This window comes from Urtica dioica, chromosome 2, assembly GCF_054948205.1.
Source record: "Urtica dioica subsp. dioica isolate 48M chromosome 2, U.dioica_male_clone48M_v1_H2, whole genome shotgun sequence".
Classification (NCBI taxonomy): domain Eukaryota; kingdom Viridiplantae; phylum Streptophyta; class Magnoliopsida; order Rosales; family Urticaceae; genus Urtica; species Urtica dioica.
In genome coordinates, this window is record NC_142757.1 from 43,696,713 (window position 1) to 43,718,556 (window position 21,844).

Consider the following 21,844-nt stretch of genomic DNA (forward strand, 5'->3'; position numbering starts at 1 on the left):
TGGTGGATTGTGTTGAACTTTTTTAATTTTAGTTTGTACTTTGTATTGAACTTAGTTTGTGTTGTGTTTGTACTTTGATAATATATTGAAAACATTGTAGATTATTTTCAATATTATGATTTTATCCTATGTACTTTGTATATTTTTCACCGAATTCTTCTCGGTAAATACGATATTTGACGATATTCTTCAACGATAACGGTGACTTCAACGACATAGATTACTTTTTTTTTTTTTTTTTTCTGTTTCGTTATTCATTTACCGTACCAGTGATTACCAGTAAATTCTGAACCTCGAAATGATAACAGTATTTCGATCTTTACTCTCAACTTGATTTCTACATGCGACTAAAACGCTTTTAAATAATTTAAAAAAGTTAAAAAAATGAGCTACTCTCGAAAACAGTTTATCAAACACCTACTTACTTTTAAAAATACCAATTTTTTCTTACATTAAAATCAAAATCTTTTATTTTTTATTTTATTTTATTTTATTTTTAAAGCAGAACAAAGCCAAACGGAGCCAAAATAATGTGCAAAGAACCGGCTAAACAAAAAAATAAAATGGAAAAAAAAAAGAAAGAAGAGGCTGAGAAAGCAAGGTCCCGTTTGGTTTACTTTTCCAAATCAATTTTCTGTTTTCTGATTCTAAATTATATAAAACAGTTTTAGAAAAACTGTTTGCTTATGTTTTTAGAAAACAGATTTAGAATCATGTTTCTGTTTTCTTTGAAATTTGTTCAAAAAACAGAAAACAATGAAAAGTTGTTTTCTATTTTATCTCTATACAATTGAATGGAAAACATAACCAAACAACATTTAAAATATTCCGAAACGTAATTCTAAATCTGTTTTTTAAATTTAAAAATTAAAATCAGAAAACAGAATTTAAAAACAGAAAACGAGTTTAGAAAACTAAACCAAATGAGCCCCAAGTAACCGCTACGACACGTGGCAATGTCGTTCATTTTCGTCTGCCAGTCACACCGGTCGTTCTCTTCTCAAACAATCTATTCTTTCGTTTTCGTTTTCGCTTTTCTCTCTGCCAAACATAAAAAAACAATATACACTCTTCTCGTACCGATTCTTCTCTCTTCTGCTTTGCTTGTTCCAGCACTTTCTGATTCCGAAACATAAACAATAAACTCAAGAGAAGCCAAGAGAAGCTACGGATTCTCCTCTCATCGACGGAGTTTTCTTCGGTGATCAGGTTTCGATTTCGATGCTCTTCTCTATTCCTTCGAAACCGCCGTTGATTTTGATTCAAGCTTTCTTTCTCGATGTTGATTTCGCGGTACAGTGAATTCAGCTGATAGTTTTTCTAGGTCGAAGAAGCCAGTCAATTTCTCTGATTTCTTCTTCGTTGAAGCCTCTTCCGTATCCATGGCGGATTCTGAGGACTACGGAGGAGGAGAACAAGAATCGATGAAGGCTCAGGAATCGAGCGCAGGCGTGGTTGAGGAGAGTTCTTCGCCGGACGCGTTGAAGAATACGCCGTCAAACATTGCGAGGTTGGAAGACGTGATCGAGCACTGTACGGCTCGCCGGAAGTACCTTAAGCAGACTCGGAGTCCTTCCGATGGAGGCGATGTCCGGTGGTACTTTTGCAAAGTTCCGTTGGCCGATAACGGTAAGCATTTTATTTCGGTAGAGAGTTGGTAATTCGGAGTTTGTTCCTTTTTCTGTGTGCTTGTTTTTCTATGCGTCCTTTGTTTGGGAGGATTAAGCTTAAGACTTAAATCTGATATCAATTTTGACAGAATTGGCTGCTTCCGTTCCTAGCACACAAATAGTGGGAAAAGGCGAGTACTTTCGTTTCGGTATGAGGGATTCTCTTGCAATTGAGGCATCTTTTTTGCAGGTTGTCCATTGAATACTTTGTATTTTCTGGAATTACTCTTAATATTCAATCTATAGTCCAGGTTTCTGTAACTACCGGGTGCTTATTTTTTTATATATTATTTTACTGGAATGTTTACATTAGATGCTAAGTTAATTGAGTTGCCATGAAAAAGAGAAATTAGTGGGTTTCTAAGTTACTTATTTGCTGGTCACACTTTTGCAGAGGGAGGAAGAATTGCTTTTTCAGTGGTGGAAAGAGTATGCAGAATGTAGTGAAGGTCCGTTGGGACGTCCCAGCTCCAGCGATACAAAAAATGCAGAGATTTCTCCGGACGGAGCTCAGGCAGAGCAATCTTATGATGTCGAAGAGGAGAGAGTTGGTGTACCTGTAAAGGGAGGGCTTTATGAGGTGGTGTTTCTTTATTGTTATTGTTTCTGGCTTTTCTTTTTGTTCATTTGTATTTGATTGGGCAGGTTGAAAACTTTTTTAGAATTTTGTAGGAGGCTTTCATGTTTTAACGTTTTTCCCGTTGAGATGAAAGTTCAAAACGGAAAATAAAAACATGTTGCTACTAGGCCTGACTTTATTAGTTAACCCTCCCACAATACACTTTTTCCTTAAAGAATGTTCTGTCTAAAAGTCAAATAATTTATAGCTCGTGTTCAACAAGGCTTAACATCTGCATCCATGTAAAGTGTTTTTGGGGTTTCTCCTTTTCTTTGATCGTTTTGAGTTGGAAGGACACTGTGCTTGGGAATATGTAACACCAATCAATATATTGTATAGTTTCTTTCCTATTTATGTTTTTTTTTTTTTTTTTTTTAAGAAATAGGGGTTGCATTATTATCCTCTTTCATTTGCACTGTTCTGTTCGTCGGTTATGAGATCTTCACACATTTAAAAAGTAATGCAGGTAGATTTAGAGAGGCGGCACTGTTTTCCTGTTTATTGGAATGGAGAAAATCGGCGCGTTTTAAGAGGTCATTGGTTTGCTCGTAAAGGGGGCCTCGATTGGCTTCCACTTCGTGAAGATGTTGCCGAACAACTGGAAGTTGCATACCGTAATCAGGTTTGCTGGGTTCATACTATCTAATTTTCTCAAGTCAAGGGTATATATAGTTTGATTCTTCTTTTTATCTTTCTTTAGAAGATTATAATCAATCAACACCTTAAGCTTACATTTATATCAGGTTTGGCACCGCAGAAGATTTCAACCCTCAGGGCTTTTTGCTGCTCGAGTAGATCTGCAAGGCCCCAGCCCGGTATGTATAAAGCTATGTTCGTGCATAGAAAATTTGATTCTCAGTCTTAAACTAGTGTTTCTGATTCATAAATACATGTTGGAACACATTTTAAGGGACTGCATGCTCTTTTTGTCGGTGAAGATGACACTTGGGAAGCCTGGCTTCATGTTGATCCTTCTGGATTTGGTAATGTGATTCCTATAGGTGGAAGTGGAGTCAAGTTAAGACGTGGATACTCAAAATCAGACTCATCAAAACCAACGCAGGTCTGATTGATAGTAAATTTGTTGAACTTTTTTCCACACTTTAATTTTATTGTTTATACCTGAATCACAGTTTTTTTTTTTTATTATGTATTGTTAGGACCTCTATCCCATATTCTTGGAGAATTTTAAATTAGCATGGTATAAGCGATAACACTGTTTAAATCATGTATTTGTGTCTTCTTTTATCTCTGAAATTATCGGAACTACTGTAGGGCCTGCTTTAATTTGTCTTTCTCTAAAATTGTCCAGTCTACACATGGAAGGGATGTACATAGTATAGACCAAAAGTGTCGTTACATATGTTGCCGGCTCACCTTCTAACAATTCAAGTGTTTGAGGTCATTAGTAAAATAAGACATTGATTAAGCTGCTTTAGTTTATCGAAGCATGGGCTCTCTCTCTTTATTATAAAGTTTGATTCTTAAGGGGGTCATCGAATAGCTTTTCTTTCGTGCTCTATATGAATTAATTTATTCACTATATAAATCAGAGGAGTAGACATTATACTTCAGAAACATAATAGGCAATAATAATTTATTTTTATCAGAGAAGCTCTTCCTTTTTACGAACAGGAATATGACAAATTATAGTAAATCCTCATATCTCTTATGCTTCTCACAGTCTTATATGTCTCTCTTAACACAGGATGAGTTGCGCCAACAAAAGGAAGAGGATATGGATGATTACTGTTCGCAGGTATATTCCGATGTATTTTGTTATGCTACCCACATTTATTTATTTTGTTAATACCCATGCTGCGTGAAACTTTTTCTGCACTAACACCTTTGTATCTCTCATTTCTATCGGCTTTACCTTGCAAAAATATTTGTGGTTGAGATTTCTAGATAGGAGATTTTAGTTATTTCATTCGATTTAATCTTGACACAAAGGTGATATCAACATTAACCTTAGAATATGCATTAGCTTGTGAAATTTTCTCGAAATGGCTAAAAGTAGAAGGTATACCTGATAGAAATATTTCCCTCGGGAATCTAAAGACTACAGTTTTTATATTCTGATCAGGTTCCTGTTCGACACCTGGTGTTTATGGTTCATGGTATTGGCCAGAGATTAGAAAAATCTAATTTGGTGGATGATGTTGGTAATTTTCGCCATATCACGGAGAATCTCGCTGAACAACATCTTACTTCACACCAACGTGGCACCCAAAGAGTCCTTTATATCCCATGCCAGGTAGGTATGTCATTATTCATATGGCCCCCTTGAATATTTCATGTTAGCAGCTTACTTCTTGAATAGACAAATAAGTCATCTTTTGGATCTATAATTTACTTCCTTGGAAGACATCTAAATTGTGCATATGAAAGCTTCAGTTCTATAGAACGAGGCTGCATGTATTGTTTTGATCTGGTTTTGTAATTTTTTTTTTCATTCCCCGAGTAGTTTGGGAGAAACAGATTCCTCAATATATTTGGCTCTTGAAATTATCCCCTATGAAATCACCTATTGCTACACGTGTTGCTTTGCTTTTGTTTTTCTGTCTCTGTACTGGGTTATTGCACGATCCCGTTTATGCATATTTGATTTTTCTGCTATAATCTCATGCACTGCTATAATCTCATGCATATCAATACTATGCATACAAGTCCCAACTAATCAAATGCACCATATGGTGTATGTAATTTTAACTAAGTTTTTTTTTTATTCAGTGGAGAAAGGGTTTGAAACTTAGTGGGGAAAGCGCAGTCGATAAAATTACTTTGGACGGTGTTAGGGGTTTGCGTGTCATGCTGAGTGCAACTGTTCATGATGTATTATACTACATGAGCCCCATATACTGTCAGGATATAATCAACTCGGTATGGTTTTCTACAAACTTCACAGTTGCATCTATGTGCTTTTATCTCTCCCACCTGATAAGAATCCTTATTGACATATGCGATTATTATTGCAAATCATAGTGAAGCAATTTCGCCGTAGGCTCAACTCAATAGGTGTAGTATATCCTTCTGATGAAATTTTTATTTATTGCAGGTATCAAATCAGCTAAATCGGTTATATTTGAAATTTCTCACGAGAAATCCGGGTTATGACGGAAAGGTATCTGGTGGAGAGTAATAATTATCAATTTTTTTCTTTTGAATTTTGTGGAACCCATTTTAAATTGAATTTCCGCAAATGTTATAAATTGATTTTAGAATCTGACTTGGTCACTTGCACAGGTTTCCTTATATGCTCATTCTTTGGGAAGTGTCCTTTCCTATGATATACTTTGCCATCAGGAAAAGTTGTCCTCTTTTCCAATGGACTGGATGTACAGGAAAAATGATGAGGAGGGAAAGTCTTCAACAATTGTAAACAATGAGTCCTCTATTCACGATTCTGCAACAATGCAAGGTGATGAAGAATCTGCTGAAATCGGTAAAATTGAGAGCAAGCTGAGTTCCAATGATGATGACAAGACGGATGCCCAATCAAGTGCTCTGACACATGAGGAAGATGCATCGGTTCCTTCCAAACGTACAGAAGAAAATGGTGAAGATGAGTCTACTGTAATGAGCCCCGTTTCATCTGATTCTGACGACTCTTCTAAAGGGACTATTTGTTCAAAAAAAATAAGCGGGGAGGAAGATATCCAGGAACCAGTTCGTAATTCTGTGGATAAGGTTGCTTCTGAAAATGATGCCTTAGATGAGACTTCAGTCGTCAGCTCCGCGGTTGCTAACAATGAATTTGAAAAAATGGCTGATGAAGTTTGTAAAGATGATACAGAAAAAACAATAGAGTTATTGCGGAAAGAGGTTAGAGATATATGTATGCTTCTTTTTCTCTGTTACCTTACACGCACCTTTAGTTTTATATAGAGTGAACATCTGTTGGTTTCAGCTGGAATCATTAAAAGAAACAATAGCTATACTACAATCAAAGGATGGGGATAACGAAGGAGATCTGCATCAACACCAATGTATCTTTTCACTTGATCTTATTATTCATTCTAGTTCTGTCTTTCGAAAAAGGCTTTCTGTAATCAATCTGATGCTTTTCTGAAATGCTTTCTGTTAATATAAATAGACAACGAGGAAGTTCCCACAACCGCGGTAAAGGATTCTGAAATGCTTTCTGCAGAGCAGCATGATTCGTCGAAGAGTTACAGGCCTAGTATTAAATACACAAAGCTTGAGTTTAAGGTAAAGTAAATAATAATTTCGAAAAATTAGCCAAATAAGCCACTGAAAGTTTAAGAATAGCCAACCTTTTGTAATTTTTTTGTAAATAGCCACCTCAACTTATCTACGGCACTCAAAAAGACAAAAATACCCAAAAAGATTCCCGCGTATTTTGGGTTTTTTTTTTGTCTTTTTGACTACCTTAAATAAGTTGAGGTGACTATTTACAAAAAAATTACAAAAAGTTTGTTATTATACAAAACGCTGTAAGTCGTATGGCTATATCGCTAAAATACCCTAAAAATTCTAGGGTCGCTTTGATATTTAACTTCCGAATTGTCATGGAAGGTCTGGATCCAATTTTAAGGTTTTATTTTTAAGTTGATAATGTCAGAAAACTAAACCTTTTTCAGGTTGACACTTTTTTTGCTGTTGGATCACCTCTCGGAGTCTTCCTCGCTCTTCGTAACATCAGAATTGGAATGGGTAAAGGACATGCTCATATTACTTGATTGTTCTCTAGTGCGTTTCTTAGTGATTGTGATCTTGCTTGTGCACTTGTTTTACTTTGCAGTAAACAAAAAGTAAAAGATTGTTGTAGAGGTCAAGATTAGCTGTTCAGCTATTGAGTCCCACTTTACTGATTCCCTATGCTGTCTATTTCTGTTACAGGCAAAGGGCAGGAATATTGGGCTGGTGAAAAGAATACTGAAGAAATGCCTGCTTGCCGACAAATGTTCAACATTTTTCACCCTTTTGATCCTGTGGCATACAGGTATACTTGGCCACAACCTTTGATTTGTAAATTAATGTGAGCTTCTATTTGCAGGACGTGATTAGCTGTGCATCGCTACACTAATGTCAACTGGCTTCTCACTTGGAAAACATGTCACAGTTGATTGAAATATAATTTATATAAATGATATCTTGGGAAAGAAAACAAAATAGAGTCGATAAGTTGAGTTTGGGAGCTCCCACATTTGTCTTGGTACCACACAGATACGATTAAGTCCGAGTTCTAAGTGGAATGAGCTGACTTTGGCAGTAGTACAGTGACTAGGTTAGTAAGATAGTATAGCATTCCCTGGTTTGGGACCCCTGGATAAGTATTTGAAAATTCCTCAATTTTTCCTAACCTGCAAACTTTATCTTATCAGTCCAAGCCAATCGATCTATATATGTTTAGTGATATTCTTTGGCAACGCGAGCCATTCTTTGGTTGATTTGTAGTAGGCATAAGGTACTTGTGAATTCATCTTTGGTGGCTTTTGGAGTTCTAATGTTAAGGAGGAAGAGTGAACACCTCCCCAAATGAGAGATGGGTCGAATCACGACGAAAGAAAAAAAATTGGTGATGAGATCCGAAGTAGGAGAATATAGTCACTTACCTTTAGTTTTGCATCTTTTATAATCTTGAATGGTGTTGTGAATGTAGAGTGATTTGCATAAACTTGGACTGTCTTTGCAAAGGTTTTCTTTCGGTTGGACTAAGGAAATGCACTTCATCTGATATATTTACAGAATAGAACCGCTTGTATGCAAAGAATATGTCAGCAAACGACCTGTTATTATACCTTACCACAGGGGTGGAAAGAGGTTGCATATTGGATATCAGGTAAGTAAACTTGGTCAATATCTAGGTTATCTCATAATTGTCTCGTCTCCCTGAGAAGTTCATATTTTATTTCCCTTTCCGTAGGAACTTACCGAAAAGTTTACTGCTCGGTCTCAAGCAATAAAGGATCGTCTATACTCGATACAGGTGAGCTACATCTATTACCTCAAATTCCATTTGAAGTTATGTCTTCTTGTTGTCTGCAATGTATTTAATTATCTTTGATATTCACGAGTACATGTTTGAACGGAAGTAGATATTTAATGTATTTTCTAAGCATTCATCTCGTATCTTACCTGCTTAACTCAAGTTCTTGCAAGCCAAATAAAGTACTTACACTTATGGAGCAGGTTAAAGTTCTCACTGTTTGCGAGTCAAGAAAAGCGGATAGCAAGGATGGTAGGTTTCTTAATCCAACCTCTTTTTATAAATGGTTCTTCATCAGATGCTACGTAATGGCTACTTGATTATTTCTGTCTCGTTCATTTATTATTCGTGTACAGAACAAGAAGAGGGAACTGGACAAGAGAGGGAGGAACGGTCGTATGGTTCTCTTATGATTGAGAGACTGACCGGAGACGCGGAAGGTCGAATTGACCACGTACTTCAGGTGTGTAGTTCATTAATACAAACACAATCAGATAATACATACCATCAACCGCTTCACAAATGGGAAGATAGAAGAATAAGCTCTCTCTTGTTTACTCTTGATTTGATGCGGCTCTCGCTTTACCTAAAGAGAAGCAGCTCAAAGTAGATCTGTAATACCCAAAATTTTCTTTGCTCATCTTGTGGCCAGCTTTATTTCATACCCTTATTTGAATGTGTTCATCTCTACCGAACAAAACAACTTCATTCTCGTTTACTGATGGGTGTTTTTTTGTCGTTAATCGTGCAGGATGAAACGTTCCGACATGCATATTTATCTGCGATTGGATCACATACGTATGTACATTTTGCACTTTCTACACCCTTTTTTATTTTTTATTTTTTATTTTCAGTTGGGGTTTGTTCATCGCTCATCTTCATGCAACCTAGTCATTTTCTCTTTTAGTTACGCTGCGTTCAATCTCATACCTATTTTTTACTTTTTTTTTTTTGCATTCTGAACAGTATTCTTTTTATGATCCGTGTATCATTTAAATATATTGCATGCCATTATGATTGAGTTTACCCGGAAAACCACACGGATTGGTCTGACATGAGTAGAAAACACTACTCTCTTGAGCATAAAACATTACTGATTCTTTTTAGGCTTATTCACTCAGTTAGCAGAGATGTACATTTTGTGTTAACCTTTAAGTCTTTGCATGTTGATTGCAGAAACTATTGGAGGGATTTTGACACTGCTTTATTTATATTAAAACACCTCTACCGAGATATACCTGAAGACCCTAACTCTCCCGGAGGATCCAAAGTGGGCAACTTAAAAGACAATAGAGGTTCCACAGGCTGGTCTGATCGGAGAGAGAATGTCGATGAAGAGCTACCTCTGACTTTTGCCGATAAAAGAGTCTCCCGAAACTTCTCGAGCAAAGCCAGGAAGTTTCTGAAGAAACAGTAAATTTGGTCAGACTACGTTTCTTTAGCTGATTAAGATGCAAGTAGAACCATCTTTTTGAAGCCCAAGCTTAAAGCAATTGCCTGTTGCCATGAGCAAATTCTGGACCCAGTGACCCGAAGCTACGACTGGTATAAATGTAACTGTAAGTTAATATAGACTCTCATCAAGTGTAACAGTAATTTAAAACAGACTCATCTCTAGGCCGAATTGCATGATGTCCAAGTTAGAAATAGTCTTACAAACAGCACACACCTTTTTCTCTTTCGTTGCTGTACGTAGAAAAAAGGTATATTGGCAATACTTGATGAATGTAACCATAACCCAAACATGCCATGTTATCATAGATTACTCGAAAGAACTACAACCAGCTTACTGGGAAAAAGTTAGTGAGAATCAGGAGCATTAAATAAAGAACACTTTTTTCTCCGGAACATCGTTTATTCTGACAGTGGAGAATCACAAATTGAATTTCAAGGTTGTATTATCAAATAAAGTTGTCCGAAATATATTCTAGAGAACTGATACACTGATGAGTGTAACGACTGTACAAGCTATAACTCATTTGATGATTAAACGCCGATGGTGATGCATGTTAAACAAAGGGGAAAAGCACTGCTAATCAGGAAGTTTGAAGGCTCTCGAGAGATTCAAATGTGATTGTTTATAGTTTTTTTGGGAAATGAAAGAACTTTTATGTAAATAAATTAAAAATATATTTGTTCTAGTTTCATTAATAAATTACTTAAAAAATTATAGATATTAATTTTTGTTTTGACATGCAAGGTTACACATTATTGAAATTCTAAACAAGGTTCATTCGTAAATTTATGCTTAAATATAAATGTTTGACAAACAAAAATATTACAACAATTATTCCGCGAAATACAGATGAATACTGAGCAATAAGAGTGTCGAGACTCAATGAACAAAGCGCAAAATGCCGTAAATACAGGCGGATCTTGTAATTAAGAGACAAAATGATGAGGGTGCATAACAATAGGTAAAATCTCTGGTGTGTTTGTGTATAAAACATCCCCTCTTATGTTCTTCTTCTTGCTCTTTATAGAGACTCGCTGCTATGGAACGTGGGTTGATCAAACCCACATTCTAGAGGTTATTCAGTTATTGCACACGTTAATTAGGAGTGGACGGTTATTTGAATGTTTATTCGTGATACCCGTCCGAGCTGTTAGGATTTTGACCTCGTCACTCGTCCAGTCGAGCTAGTCAATTCGCCAGTCGAGCTCCTCTTTACTTCAGTCGAGCTCGTCTCTTCGCCAGTCGAGCTCGTCACTTCGTCAGTCGAGCTCGGCACTTCGTCAGTCGAGCTCGGCAGTTCGACAGATCGACCTGGAATGAGTTCGCACTTCGTCCAAACGTCTTTGGATTTCAGTTCGTCAGTTCGCCCAACCGAGTTGGTTTAACTTTGTCAAAAACTCTCTCGAAACAAAGAAAAACGAAAATAAAAGAAAGGACACAAGATTTATAGTGGTTCAGTTTCAAAGAGAAAGCTACGTCCACTTTTGCCGCTGCAATACTATAAACCAAATTGGGAAAGGTTACAAGTACAAGTGTTTGACTTTTTGGGTGCAAAGGAATACAATAAATGCTACCCTTTTATATACACAAGGGAAAGTAAAAAAGACTATTCCTTACTGATGTGGGACTTTATTAGGTTCCACACTTGACCCACCACCAACAATCTCCCACTTGGAGACTAATCTCATCACGCGTCTCCTTCTTGCAGCGGCGACTCAACTCAACAGACAAGGAGTCCAACTGAGGTCGAGCACAACCTCAGTTTGTCATATGGCACAGACTTCGTAAACATGTCGGCGGGATTCTGACTCCCTGCGATCTTCTCAAGTACCAATATACCATCTTCCAAAGCCGACCTGATGAAGTGGTATCTCAGCTGTATATGCTTGGTCCTCGCATGATACACTGGATTCTTTGCCAACTGAATGGCGCTCTGGCTGTCACTGTACAGCACACTCCCTTCATGGTCTTGACCCAGCTCGCCCAGAAAAGTCTGTAGCCATATCATCTCCTTCGTGGCCTCGGTGATGGCCACGTACTCCTTCTCGCAGCTCGACAAGGCGACGATCTTCTGCAACCTCGACACCCAGCTGATAGCCGTCCCTCCGAACGTGTAAACGTAACCGGACGTGCTCTTTCTGCTGTCGACGTCGGCCCCATTGTCAGCATCGACGTAACCTTGGAGTCCCAGTTCAGACTTCCTGAATACCAGCGCCGAGGTCGAGCTGCCTCTTAGATATCGGAGGATCCACTTCACCGCCTCCCAGTGCTCTCTCCCCGGGTTACTCATGAACTTGCTCACAACTCCAACTGCATGAGCAATGTCCGGCCTCGTGCACACCATTGCGTACATCAAGCTTCCGATGGCCGAAGCATAAGGGATCTTGTCCATGTACGCCAGCTCGTCCTCAGTCACTGGCGACTGTTGCTTGGACAATTTGAAGTGGCTGGCCAGCGGCGAGCTGACCGACCTCGCATCCTCCATGTTGAAGCGTTGGAGCACCTTATTCACGTACTCCTCTTGTGAGAGCTCGATGCTCTCTTTCGTCCTCTTGATCCTCATCCCGAGAATCTGCTTCGCGGCTCCTAGATCCTTCATCGCGAACTCTTCGGACAATCTCTTCTTCAGCTCGTCGATCTCGTGTAGGTCGCCCCCTACGATCAGCATGTCGTCGACGTAGAGCAGAAGAATCACGTAGGAGTCTTCAAGTCTCTTGAAGTAGCAGCAGTGGTCGGCCTCACACCTGCCGAACTCAGCTCGCTTCATGAAGTTGTCGAACTTCTTGTACCACTGCCGTGGGGCTTGCTTCAACCCGTATAGACTCTTCTGGAGCTTGCACACGAGCTCCTCTCTTCCTTTCACCTCGAAGCCTTCGGGCTGCCTCATGTAGATCTCTTCGTCGAGATCGCCGTGAAGGAACGCCGTCTTCACATCCATCTGCTGTAGATGCAGATTTTCTTTGGCAACCAACCCCAGCACGGTTCTGATCGTCACGAGCTTGACGACCGGAGAGAAGATTTCTGTGAAATCGATTCCCTCCTTCTGCTGGAAACCTTTCACCACCAGCCTCGCTTTGAACCGTTGGCTTCCATTGCTTTCCTCCTTTATCCGGTACACCCACTTGTTGTGCAGTGTTTTCTTCCCATCTGGTAACTTCGCCAGCTCCCAAGTGTGATTTGTGATCAGTGAATCCATCTCGTCCTTCATGGCGAGCTCCCACTTGGTCGAGGTGTCGACCTCCATAGCCTCTTCATAGCACTCCGGCTCTCCTCTGTCGGTAAGGAGGATGTAGTGGAGAGACGGGGAAAACTTGTGTACCGGTTTTCTGACTCTTGTCGATCTCCGCAGCTTGGTGATCGGAGTCCGCTGATTCACCTCGAGCTCGGTGTTATCATCAGCTTCTTCAGTCTCGTGACCGTCATCAGCTCGGCCTGATCTCTCGTGATCACTATCAGCTCGGCCTGAGCTCGCCTCGGTCATCGAGGTGCCTTCTTCGATCTCATGATCGCCATCAGCTCGGCCTGAGCTCGCCTCGGTCATCGAGGTGTCTTCTTCCAGCTCGGTCGTCGAGAAGTTTTTTAGGTCGATCATTGACTTCTCACCCTCAGGAGCTTTCTTGGTCGAGCTCCCCTTCAGCTCGTCCCCGTACGTCGTCTGCTCGTTGAAGACAACATTCCTGCTTCGGACTATCTTTCTCGCATGGGCATCCCAGAAACGATAGCCGAGCTCAGTGTCACCATAACCAATGAAATAACACTTTTTAGACTTCGGGTCGAGCTTACTTCGAACAGATTCATCAATATGAACATACGATAAACAACCAAACACTTTTAATTACGAAAGGTTTACCTTCTTCCCATTCCATGCTTCTTCTGGAATTTTGAAATCCAAAGGAGCGCTTGGTCCTCGATTTATCAAGAAGGCCGCCGTGTTGATTGCATCGGCCCAAAACGTCTTGGGCAGGCCGGAGTGAATTCGCATACTCCGAGCTCGTTCATTTAGCGTGCGATTCATTCGCTCCACTACTCCGTTCTGTTGGGAAGTTCCCGGGATCGTTCTCATCATCTTGATCCCGTTCTCAGCACAGTAACGCTTGAAGTCGGAGTCGACGTACTCCCCTCCGTTGTCGGACTTCAAGCACTTCACTTTCGAGCTCGTCTCCAGCTCGACCATCGCCTTCCACGTTTTGAAGGTAGCGAACACGTCAGATTTATTCTTGAGGAAATAAACACACACCTTCCTTGTGGAATCGTCTATGAACGTCACGTAGTAGCGAGATCCTCCAAGTGAAGGAACTGGAGCTGGTCCCCATATGTCGGTACGTACCAGCTCGAGCTTCTCCGCCTTCAGCTCTCTGCTCGCACTCGAGAAGCTAACTCGCTTCTGCTTCCCGAGGATGCAGCTCTCGCATTGGTGATGTTCCACCGTCTTCAGCTCTGGGATCATGTCGTCTTTCACCAGCATCTTCATTCCCTTCTCGCTCATGTGCCCGAGCCTGCGGTGCCACAGCTCGGTCTTCACCGTGTTGTCGACCACGACCACCATGTCTCTGCAGCTCGACGTCATGTGGAGTGATCCCCGCGCCCCCTCGGCATCTCTCAATGAGACTCGGGTCTCTCCGGACCCTCCTCGGGTTTCTCCGGATCCTCCTCGGGCTGCGCCCTCGCCTCATCAGGCTCCGAGACGCTCTCGCCGTCGCAGTCGAGTACCTCCTGAGCCGGCCTCTCCACCATCTCCTCGCCAAGCTCGTCCATCTCGCAGAACTCGGTCTTCTCGTCCAATGGCTCGTTCGGTTTCTCCTTCGTCGGATCACTCAGACCTATCCCCTTCTACCAGGTTTGACAAGGCACGAGTTGTTTTCGCCAATCCTAGTGCGAGTGAACGATGGGATGTTGTTGTTCGACAAAAAATTCTGCCCGAAGTATGGGTTGATTTGGAGTCACTTGGCAACCCGGAAGTTGTGAACATTCTCCGTTAGCGACATCTTCTTGGGTCAGTTCAGTTCCGGGGTCCGTATATTCCTCGTCTCGTCTACGAATTTCTGGCTCATCTCACTCCTGATATTGATGATGCACTGAGCCCAAATCATCATATCGCTCAGGTGCGTGGACAGATGTTTACCTTTTCTCCGGAGGCTATTAATGCTTTTCTTGGATGCTCTTTGACAGGTCAGCCAAACTCTCTGCCATCTCTTGATGTGATTGCTGCTGAACTTACTGGCGAGTATCTTCGTGCTTGGCCTGAATCTGATGGCGCTATCCGAGCGTCTCTGTTAACTACAAAGTATGCCATTCTGTATCCGATCTCTATTCGAAACTGGTTTCCGACCTTTCACAGCACTTCTGTGAGGAAACAGGTGTCCCTTTTTCTCTACTCTATGTGTAATGATCTTCAGATTGATTGGGGCTACATTCTTTACAAGGCGATCATTCGGCACGGCATGGTCTCATCAGCGCATATTGTGATTGGCTTCCCGTTCTTCATTCATGCCTTCTTGCTACAGCAGGGTCCTCTGCTCACTCCGGACGATGTGTTTACTTCAGATCCACAGAAGTGTTTTCGCATCGATCGCCGCCTTTTGACCGGTCTTCATTCTCATCAACAGCCCGAGCCTGCGTCAGCTTCTGGTCCGATTCACACAGCCATTGAGGAGCTTGTGTCGGTACGCTCTCTTCTTGTGCGTGCTTTATCTTCGGTTGATTCTGCTCTTCCTCTCTGTCGCACCGCTACTGCTTCGCCACCGGCATCGGAGGAGGAAGCCTTTGACACACCAGCCGCATCATCTGCAGGGGGAGCTGACTAATGTACTTCTTGGCTTATTTTTTTTTTGGATGCATTATGTCTGGTCCTCCTCCAGACTTGTGATGTAAGTTTCCTTTTGGCTGTTGATGCTCACTTTGCGTTCTGGCAAAAAGGGGGAGGATATGTGGCTTTGTGACTCTTTAGTGACTTGATTACTATTTTGGAGATGTAGTAATTGTTGTCTGCATTAGTTATTTCGTGTGGGTCAGATCTTTGTCAACTAATCTGCAGCGTTTGCTCTTCGTCACTAATACCACCACCACGATTCGGTTTTGCCATTAAACGTCAAAGGGGGAGATTGTTGGAACATTTATTGGCGAATTAATGTTGGCAAAATAATATAGAATCGTGGAATATATTATCGGATAGCGTTGGGCCTTGTTACAATGTTTGGTCACAAGTGTCGCAGTTTGTGTTGTAACAGTCCTGTGTAACAGTTTCGGCCCATTGACTTTTGGGCTTTGCTACTCCGACTTGAAGAAGGATTCCAGCGTGGCTTAATGAGATAATGGGCTGGGACTCTCAATCCGACTTCAAGATTCGTGTTGACCTAGTTTTCTCATATAAATAAGTCATCACCTCACCTTCTACACTCATGCCTTTTGAGAGAATTATTTGAGTGTCTAGCTGAGCTTAGAACGGCCTGTGTTCAAGCTCTTAAGGTGTTTTGTTACCTCTGCTTGGCTGCCTATATACGGGTGGTTGTATTAGGAGCAAGAGGTTAGGTTTTCCATTTGTTCTTTGTTGGGAAACACTTTAGGAAGTCTCGGGAGAGATTTTCAGTGGGAATCGAGGGGATCTCGTACTTAGGGGGAGCCTAAGTTGCCGTTGAAGAAGATAGACGTAGGTTGGGTAGCTAGCGAGGGAGTCGTGAAGTGTAAATCCTTATTGTACCACGTCGTTATAGTAAACTGCTTTCCACCGGGCCAATGCCCCCCAGACGTAGGCACGACTTGCCGAACTGGGTTACCAACTCTGGTGTCTCTTTATTATTCCGCACTCATATCATTTATCTCGTGTGTCTCTAAATTTCAGTAACTGTTGCATTATCTGTTACAACCCTTTTTGCAACAGTTGCGCAGGTTCAGTAATTTCACAAGGGAAAGTAAAAAAGACTATTCCTTACTGATGTGGGACTTTATTAGGCTCCACACTTGGCCCACCACCAACACGAGCATGTGCTATCGGACGGTTTAATCGTTTGTGTGACCACATGTTATTAATTTGACTAATCTTTGACCTATTAGTTTTTTTTTTCTCGAAGTTCTGCTAGATAGGATTTGTTTTTATCTTATGCGCGATTAGTTTCTTTGTTCGATGTCCTAGAGTCTATTTTATTCGGATTCTAGTGCTTGATTTATGCTATTCTCGATTGAGTATCATATCAAATTATGGTATAAAAACCGAAGCTACAATTGAAACTAAAACCTTTAAATACTACTAATTCAAGATGAGAGAGAGAGAGAGAGAGAGAGAGAGAGAGAGTAAATTAGTAACCGGGATGATTTTTACTTCATCCATGAGTAGTATTTATAGGTAAAGATGATACAACAAAGTCAAACTAAGAGCAAACCACAATTAAAAAAATTAAAAAAAAAATTAACACGAAATTTTAAATAATAATAAGTATCCATACATTAATAGACTTATTTTGACCTGAGATTCATCTACTAATTTTCCCACCAAACGGTTAAAAAAAAAAAAAAAAAAAAGGTGGATGAGGAGGCGTAAGTAAGTAGGAACAAAGCAGGAAAGAAGATTGGGTTGAGAGACAAACATGTCATCCATGGCAGGCACAAGTACAACAGCATCTAGAACCTTGTTCCCCCAGTTCCTCCTCCCAAGCCCAGTCCCCCACCGCCGGCGCAGCCAAACCAGCCTCCTCCGCTGCTCCTCCAACAATGGCGGCGCCGACATCGTATCCATTCTGGAGCAGCGAGGCCTTCTCGAAGCCGTGACCAGCGACGCCCTCCGTTCCCGGAAGCCAATCACCGCCTACTGCGGCTTCGACCCCACCGCCCCCTCCCTCCACCTCGGCAACCTCCTCGCCCTCGTCGTCCTCTCCTGGTTCCGCCGCTCCGGCCACCGCGTCATCGCCCTCCTCGGCGGCGCCACCGCCCGCGTCGGCGACCCCTCCGGCAAGTCCCTCGACCGCCCCCTCCTCGACCCCCAAACCCTCTCCTCCAACTCCGCCGCCATCTCCCGCTCGATCTCCCGAATCCTCGGCTCCGACTCCGACCCCGTCACCGTTCTCGACAACTACGAGTGGTGGCGCGATTTCCGCCTCCTCGACTTCCTCTCCCGCGTCGGCCGCTTCGCCCGCGTCGGCACCATGATCCGCAAGGACACCGTGAAAAGACGCCTCGAGGCCTCCGAGCAAGGCTTGAGCTACGCCGAGTTCACCTACCAGCTCCTCCAAGGCTACGACTTCCTCCACCTGTTCGACGAAATGCGCGTCAACGTCCAGATCGGAGGCAGCGACCAGTGGGGGAACATCACCGCCGGGACGGACCTGATCAGAAAGATCCTCCGTTCCGACGAGGCGTACGGCCTCACGTTCCCGCTCCTGCTGAAATCCGACGGGACCAAGTTCGGCAAGTCCGAGGAAGGAGCGGTGTGGCTCGACCCGCAGATGCTGTCGCCGTACAGATTCTACCAGCATTTGTTCTCCGTGGCGGATTCCGACGTGGTTCGGTACCTAAAGATGCTGACTTTTCTGGAGATCGAGGAGATCGATGGGATCGCGGCGGCCATGGGGTCGGAGCCGAACTTGGGTCAGAGGCGGCTCGCGGAGGAGGTGACGAGGTTCGTTCATGGCGAGGAGGGGTTGGGGGAGGCGGTGAGGGCGACGGAGGCGATCAGGGCCGGCGACTGGGAGGCCATCGGAGGGGTCGCCGGAGACGTCCCGTCGTGCTCGATGGAGCGCCGGAGGGTCGTGGGGTCGTCGGTGGTGGAGCTCTCGGTGGCCGCGGGGCTGTTCGAGAGCAAGTCCGCGGCCAAGAGGGTGTTGAAGCAAGGCGGGTTTTACTTGAACAATGCGAGAGTGGAGAGCGAGAGTCGGAGAGTCGAGGAAGGAGATGTTGCCGAGGGTAACATGTTGCTTCTCTCCTCTGGCAAGAAGAACAAGCTTCTTGTTACTGTTTCATGAACAATTCTTTTCTTTTCTTTTCTATGTACTATTGAACATCTAGTTTGCTTTCTTTGATTGTAACAGTTGGACAATTGCAAAGAAATAACTTCCTACGTAAGAAACGCCGAAAAAATAGGCGCCAAGAGAACACGTAAACCAGAAAATGAATAAATACACGACGGTATTATCTTTGATTCGGATCCAATGAGGATCACCAACTCCGGTGAGGAATCTAGTCGCCGTTTCCAATAGATGGTTTAGGAAAAATCCTTGTAATTATTTCACTCTCCTTCAAGATCTCTCGTTAGTTCTCTCTTTGTCTGGAACTAAAGAATGACTAGTTACGATGACTCAAAGGTCCTTAAATACAAGACTAGCCCACTCATCGGTCCAGAGTTCTCTCTTTAACCGTTTTTCTCCGAGTCTTCAATCACTTGGCTAGACACCATTGGTCCAGAGTAACTTAGAACACAAGTTATCACGCAATCACCCACAATTAAACAACAAATTGTTTGGCGAGGTACGACATTCACTAGTTTAATACCCACGAGGTCTTCCAAGAAGTTCAATTTGCACTATTATCGCAATAGTAATCTTCCACTTACACCCTCACCTGAAAACTTATCTTCTGAGAACAAAGAACAAGATACCACCTGAGAGCTAAGACTCTTTGAGTAAATTTCCTCTTAATACTTGACTTTTAATTTTTTTTCGACGACTATATAGCTTCCTTCTTTTATTTGATTTTTATGTTTCCAGCAAGATCAGTTAAAAAAAATTAAGGTTTAAAAAATAGATATCAATTGTATGAAGATATCGATGACTGACGAAAATGGTTATAAAATTTTTGGAGGAATTTGAGAGGTTGGTGAGATAAATGTTGTTTATCGATAATTTTTGATATATTTGAATTATTGTTTGTGACATAGACATGCATGTTTACCGATGAAAATTTTTGAGAGATTTAAATATTAGTTTCGATATTGTTTACCAATGCAAAAGCTGATGAAAATGTCGGAAAATTTGAGATATCCCTGGGTGATTGAAATATCGGTTGGTGGTTACAGACCAAAATAACTCAGTATTATTTTTCTTTTGTGTGGATTACTGGAAATTGTACTGGTTTAGCCCATACTTTACGTCAATGGGCAAATCAAGTAAAATTTTCTTGTTTCTTGCTCAGGAACAGGGCATAGTCAAAGCCAAACAAAAAGTTTCTGCCACCAAATTGACACTTTGAAGATTACAGATCAAATAGAAAAGAATCATCTTAACAACCTGAACCCGAATTTCATAAGCTTTAACCAGAACGGATACATAAAACATTAGAAAAAAAACCCTTGTAGATATATTTCTCTGTCGTGAAATTGTGATCTTTCTTTTAGGTATTCAATCCAAAAGAATCAGCTGTTTACTCGCTATGAATCGAAAAGACAGCATGAGAAACTGGAAACAGTAAAGCACGCACAAATATTTCATAACCTCTTTCTACGATAACTCTATATTTTTCACTAGTAGTAGCAATCTTCTTTTTCAGAACTCATTGATAGCATATGATTGTAGTCCTATCTAAGCAAATATTTAATGGGTTTTCAGAACTCATTGATAGCATATTTTTCACTAGTAGTAGCAATCTTCTTTTTCAGAACAAATGGGTTATGTAGAATTAAAAATTGAATCGTTCATATCACCCCTACGCCCTCTCAATTGTTTAGGATCGACACTCTTGCACCGAATCAAAATCAAGGTGAAACGGGTTCAGTCAATATTGTCATAATTTAGACCTACATGACTGAGCTCACAAGCAACAAATTTGTTAAGCTCAGCCTGTCTTGGATTGAGTAAAAAAAAATTGGGAAAGAAAGGTATCAATACCTCATGGAACCTATTCAAAAGTTCATCGAGACATTCACTTATCTAGAGGATAAACTCTTTGATCAGCTACAAATGAGATTGTAGCAAGGGAAAAACTTGCATTGACAAATTCTCGTCTTTCATACTGATAAAAAAGAACCACAGATGGGAAAAGACGGACAAAAAAAGAGGTACTACCAAGCTAATTCTAGTCGAAGTCGAGATCCAAACTCAATCAGAAATGCTTGAATTTTTAATAGAATTACCAAACAAGTTTGATTTCAATATATATATTGCGTATGAAATTGAAAACATATCAGTAACTTTGCATTGACAGGTTTTGTGCAATTAAACTATAACGAAATTCCAAGCATTTCATTACAGTAGTTATTCCAAGCTTTTAACATATTAAAAAAAAAAAAAAATCGATCCAACCAAGTTGATTGAATATCTAAGTTCTAACCCATATCATTAACACAAAGTAAAACGAAAAAAATAAAATAAGCTTGATGGATCAGCAAAGCAGAATTCCAAACCCTAGTTTCCAACGGTTGTTTTAAGGGGCAGAGAGCTTTCAACTCCTTCAACTTCAGAGTTCCGCTCGGCAACGATCTTCGACATTCCAAACATCTGAAACCAAAAAGAAAAATAACCCTAACCACTCAATCAAAGAAACCAAGACAGAGTAAAGAACCGAAAAGAGGGGTAAAAAGAAGAAGAAGAAGAAGAAGAAGAAGAAACCTTTTTGATGGTCTTGGTGAAACAGGTCTTATGTTCTTCCATTGAAGCGCTGATGAACTCGTCGATGTGGTCCTTGACGTCCTCCAAGAACGAGGCCTCGTCTTTCTTCTTCTTTCGGCACGAGGTCACGGCGACTGGTGGCTTCTCGGCCTGCGGTTTTTCTGATTCCATGAGTGAGTGGTTTCGGAGTTACGACACGGTGGTGGCAATGGCGGTAGTCGAGCGGCGCGTGAATTAGGCTCGGAATTGTAGGGTTTTATATTTATTTTTATTTTCTTAACGAAGACTTATTATAGTAGTTTTAGAACAATATGAAACAGCACGGCAGCTACGTGTTTGACAAGAAAAATACCTAATAAACAGAGAAATATCAATAATGGACTGTTATTTTAAAAACATTTGGAATTCGATTTTTGACTTATGTTGTTACATTGATGTTTGGCGTTTTGGTTCACATAACTCTATTATTCTTAGTGTTGTTTCTCGTATCGTATATAAATATCTTTCGTCACTTTATGCCAGGATACAACTTGACCTCTCTGATATTTTTTGTCTGTCCTCGTCCTGATGTGTGCCATGTGTCATGGTGTCTGATCATAGGACATTCTCGTCTCATGT

At 41.3% G+C, this 21,844-nt stretch overlaps 3 protein-coding genes across 3 annotated transcripts; 2 read left to right on the forward strand and 1 right to left on the reverse strand.

Annotated features, from left to right (window-relative positions):
- The first annotated feature begins 1,019 nt into the window (after positions 1 to 1,019).
- Positions 1,020 to 10,087, forward strand: SGR2 (shoot gravitropism 2 (SGR2)). The gene is made up of 22 exons (XM_089606478.1): positions 1,020 to 1,209; positions 1,300 to 1,629; positions 1,760 to 1,860; positions 2,065 to 2,250; positions 2,756 to 2,911; positions 3,033 to 3,104; positions 3,200 to 3,352; positions 3,998 to 4,048; positions 4,376 to 4,546; positions 5,023 to 5,172; positions 5,348 to 5,413; positions 5,536 to 6,114; positions 6,200 to 6,278; positions 6,386 to 6,501; positions 6,894 to 6,966; positions 7,153 to 7,255; positions 8,002 to 8,095; positions 8,180 to 8,242; positions 8,446 to 8,494; positions 8,599 to 8,705; positions 8,994 to 9,040; positions 9,419 to 10,087. The coding sequence occupies exons 2-22, from the start codon at positions 1,383 to 1,385 to the stop codon at positions 9,657 to 9,659; spliced, it is 2,904 nt and encodes a 967-aa protein (XP_089462604.1). The 5' UTR covers positions 1,020 to 1,209; positions 1,300 to 1,382; the 3' UTR covers positions 9,660 to 10,087.
- A 7,104-nt stretch (positions 10,088 to 17,191) lies between these two features.
- On the forward strand, positions 17,192 to 18,823 carry EMB2768 (Tyrosyl-tRNA synthetase, class Ib, bacterial/mitochondrial). The gene has a single exon (XM_089601311.1). The coding sequence runs from the start codon at positions 17,279 to 17,281 to the stop codon at positions 18,647 to 18,649; it is 1,371 nt and encodes a 456-aa protein (XP_089457437.1). The 5' UTR covers positions 17,192 to 17,278; the 3' UTR covers positions 18,650 to 18,823.
- Positions 18,824 to 20,747: 1,924 nt separating this feature from the next.
- On the reverse strand, positions 20,748 to 21,522 carry LOC149404865 (uncharacterized). The gene is made up of 2 exons (XM_089606250.1): positions 21,227 to 21,522; positions 20,748 to 21,115 (listed from the first exon to the last, which is right to left on the reverse strand). Exons 1-2 carry the CDS (start codon positions 21,395 to 21,397, stop codon positions 21,023 to 21,025), a joined length of 264 nt encoding a protein of 87 aa, XP_089462376.1. The 5' UTR covers positions 21,398 to 21,522; the 3' UTR covers positions 20,748 to 21,022.
- Between the last annotated feature and the right edge of the window lie 322 nt (positions 21,523 to 21,844).

Excerpts from the sequence above, each read along its gene's own strand:
- SGR2 (XM_089606478.1), top strand. The coding sequence starts at position 1,383 with ATGGCGGATTCTGAGGACTACGGAGGAGGAGAACAAGAATCGATGAAG. Across the intron at positions 6,502-6,893 it reads ACACAAAGCTTGAGTTTAAG|GTTGACACTTTTTTTGCTGT; the intron begins GTAAAGTAAATA and ends AACCTTTTTCAG. Across the intron at positions 8,706-8,993 it reads GAATTGACCACGTACTTCAG|GATGAAACGTTCCGACATGC; the intron begins GTGTGTAGTTCA and ends TTAATCGTGCAG.
- EMB2768 (XM_089601311.1), top strand. The coding sequence starts at position 17,279 with ATGTCATCCATGGCAGGCACAAGTACAACAGCATCTAGAACCTTGTTC.
- LOC149404865 (XM_089606250.1), bottom strand. The coding sequence starts at position 21,397 with ATGGAATCAGAAAAACCGCAGGCCGAGAAGCCACCAGTCGCCGTGACC. Across the intron at positions 21,116-21,226 it reads TCACCAAGACCATCAAAAAG|ATGTTTGGAATGTCGAAGAT; the intron begins GTTTCTTCTTCT and ends TTTTGGTTTCAG.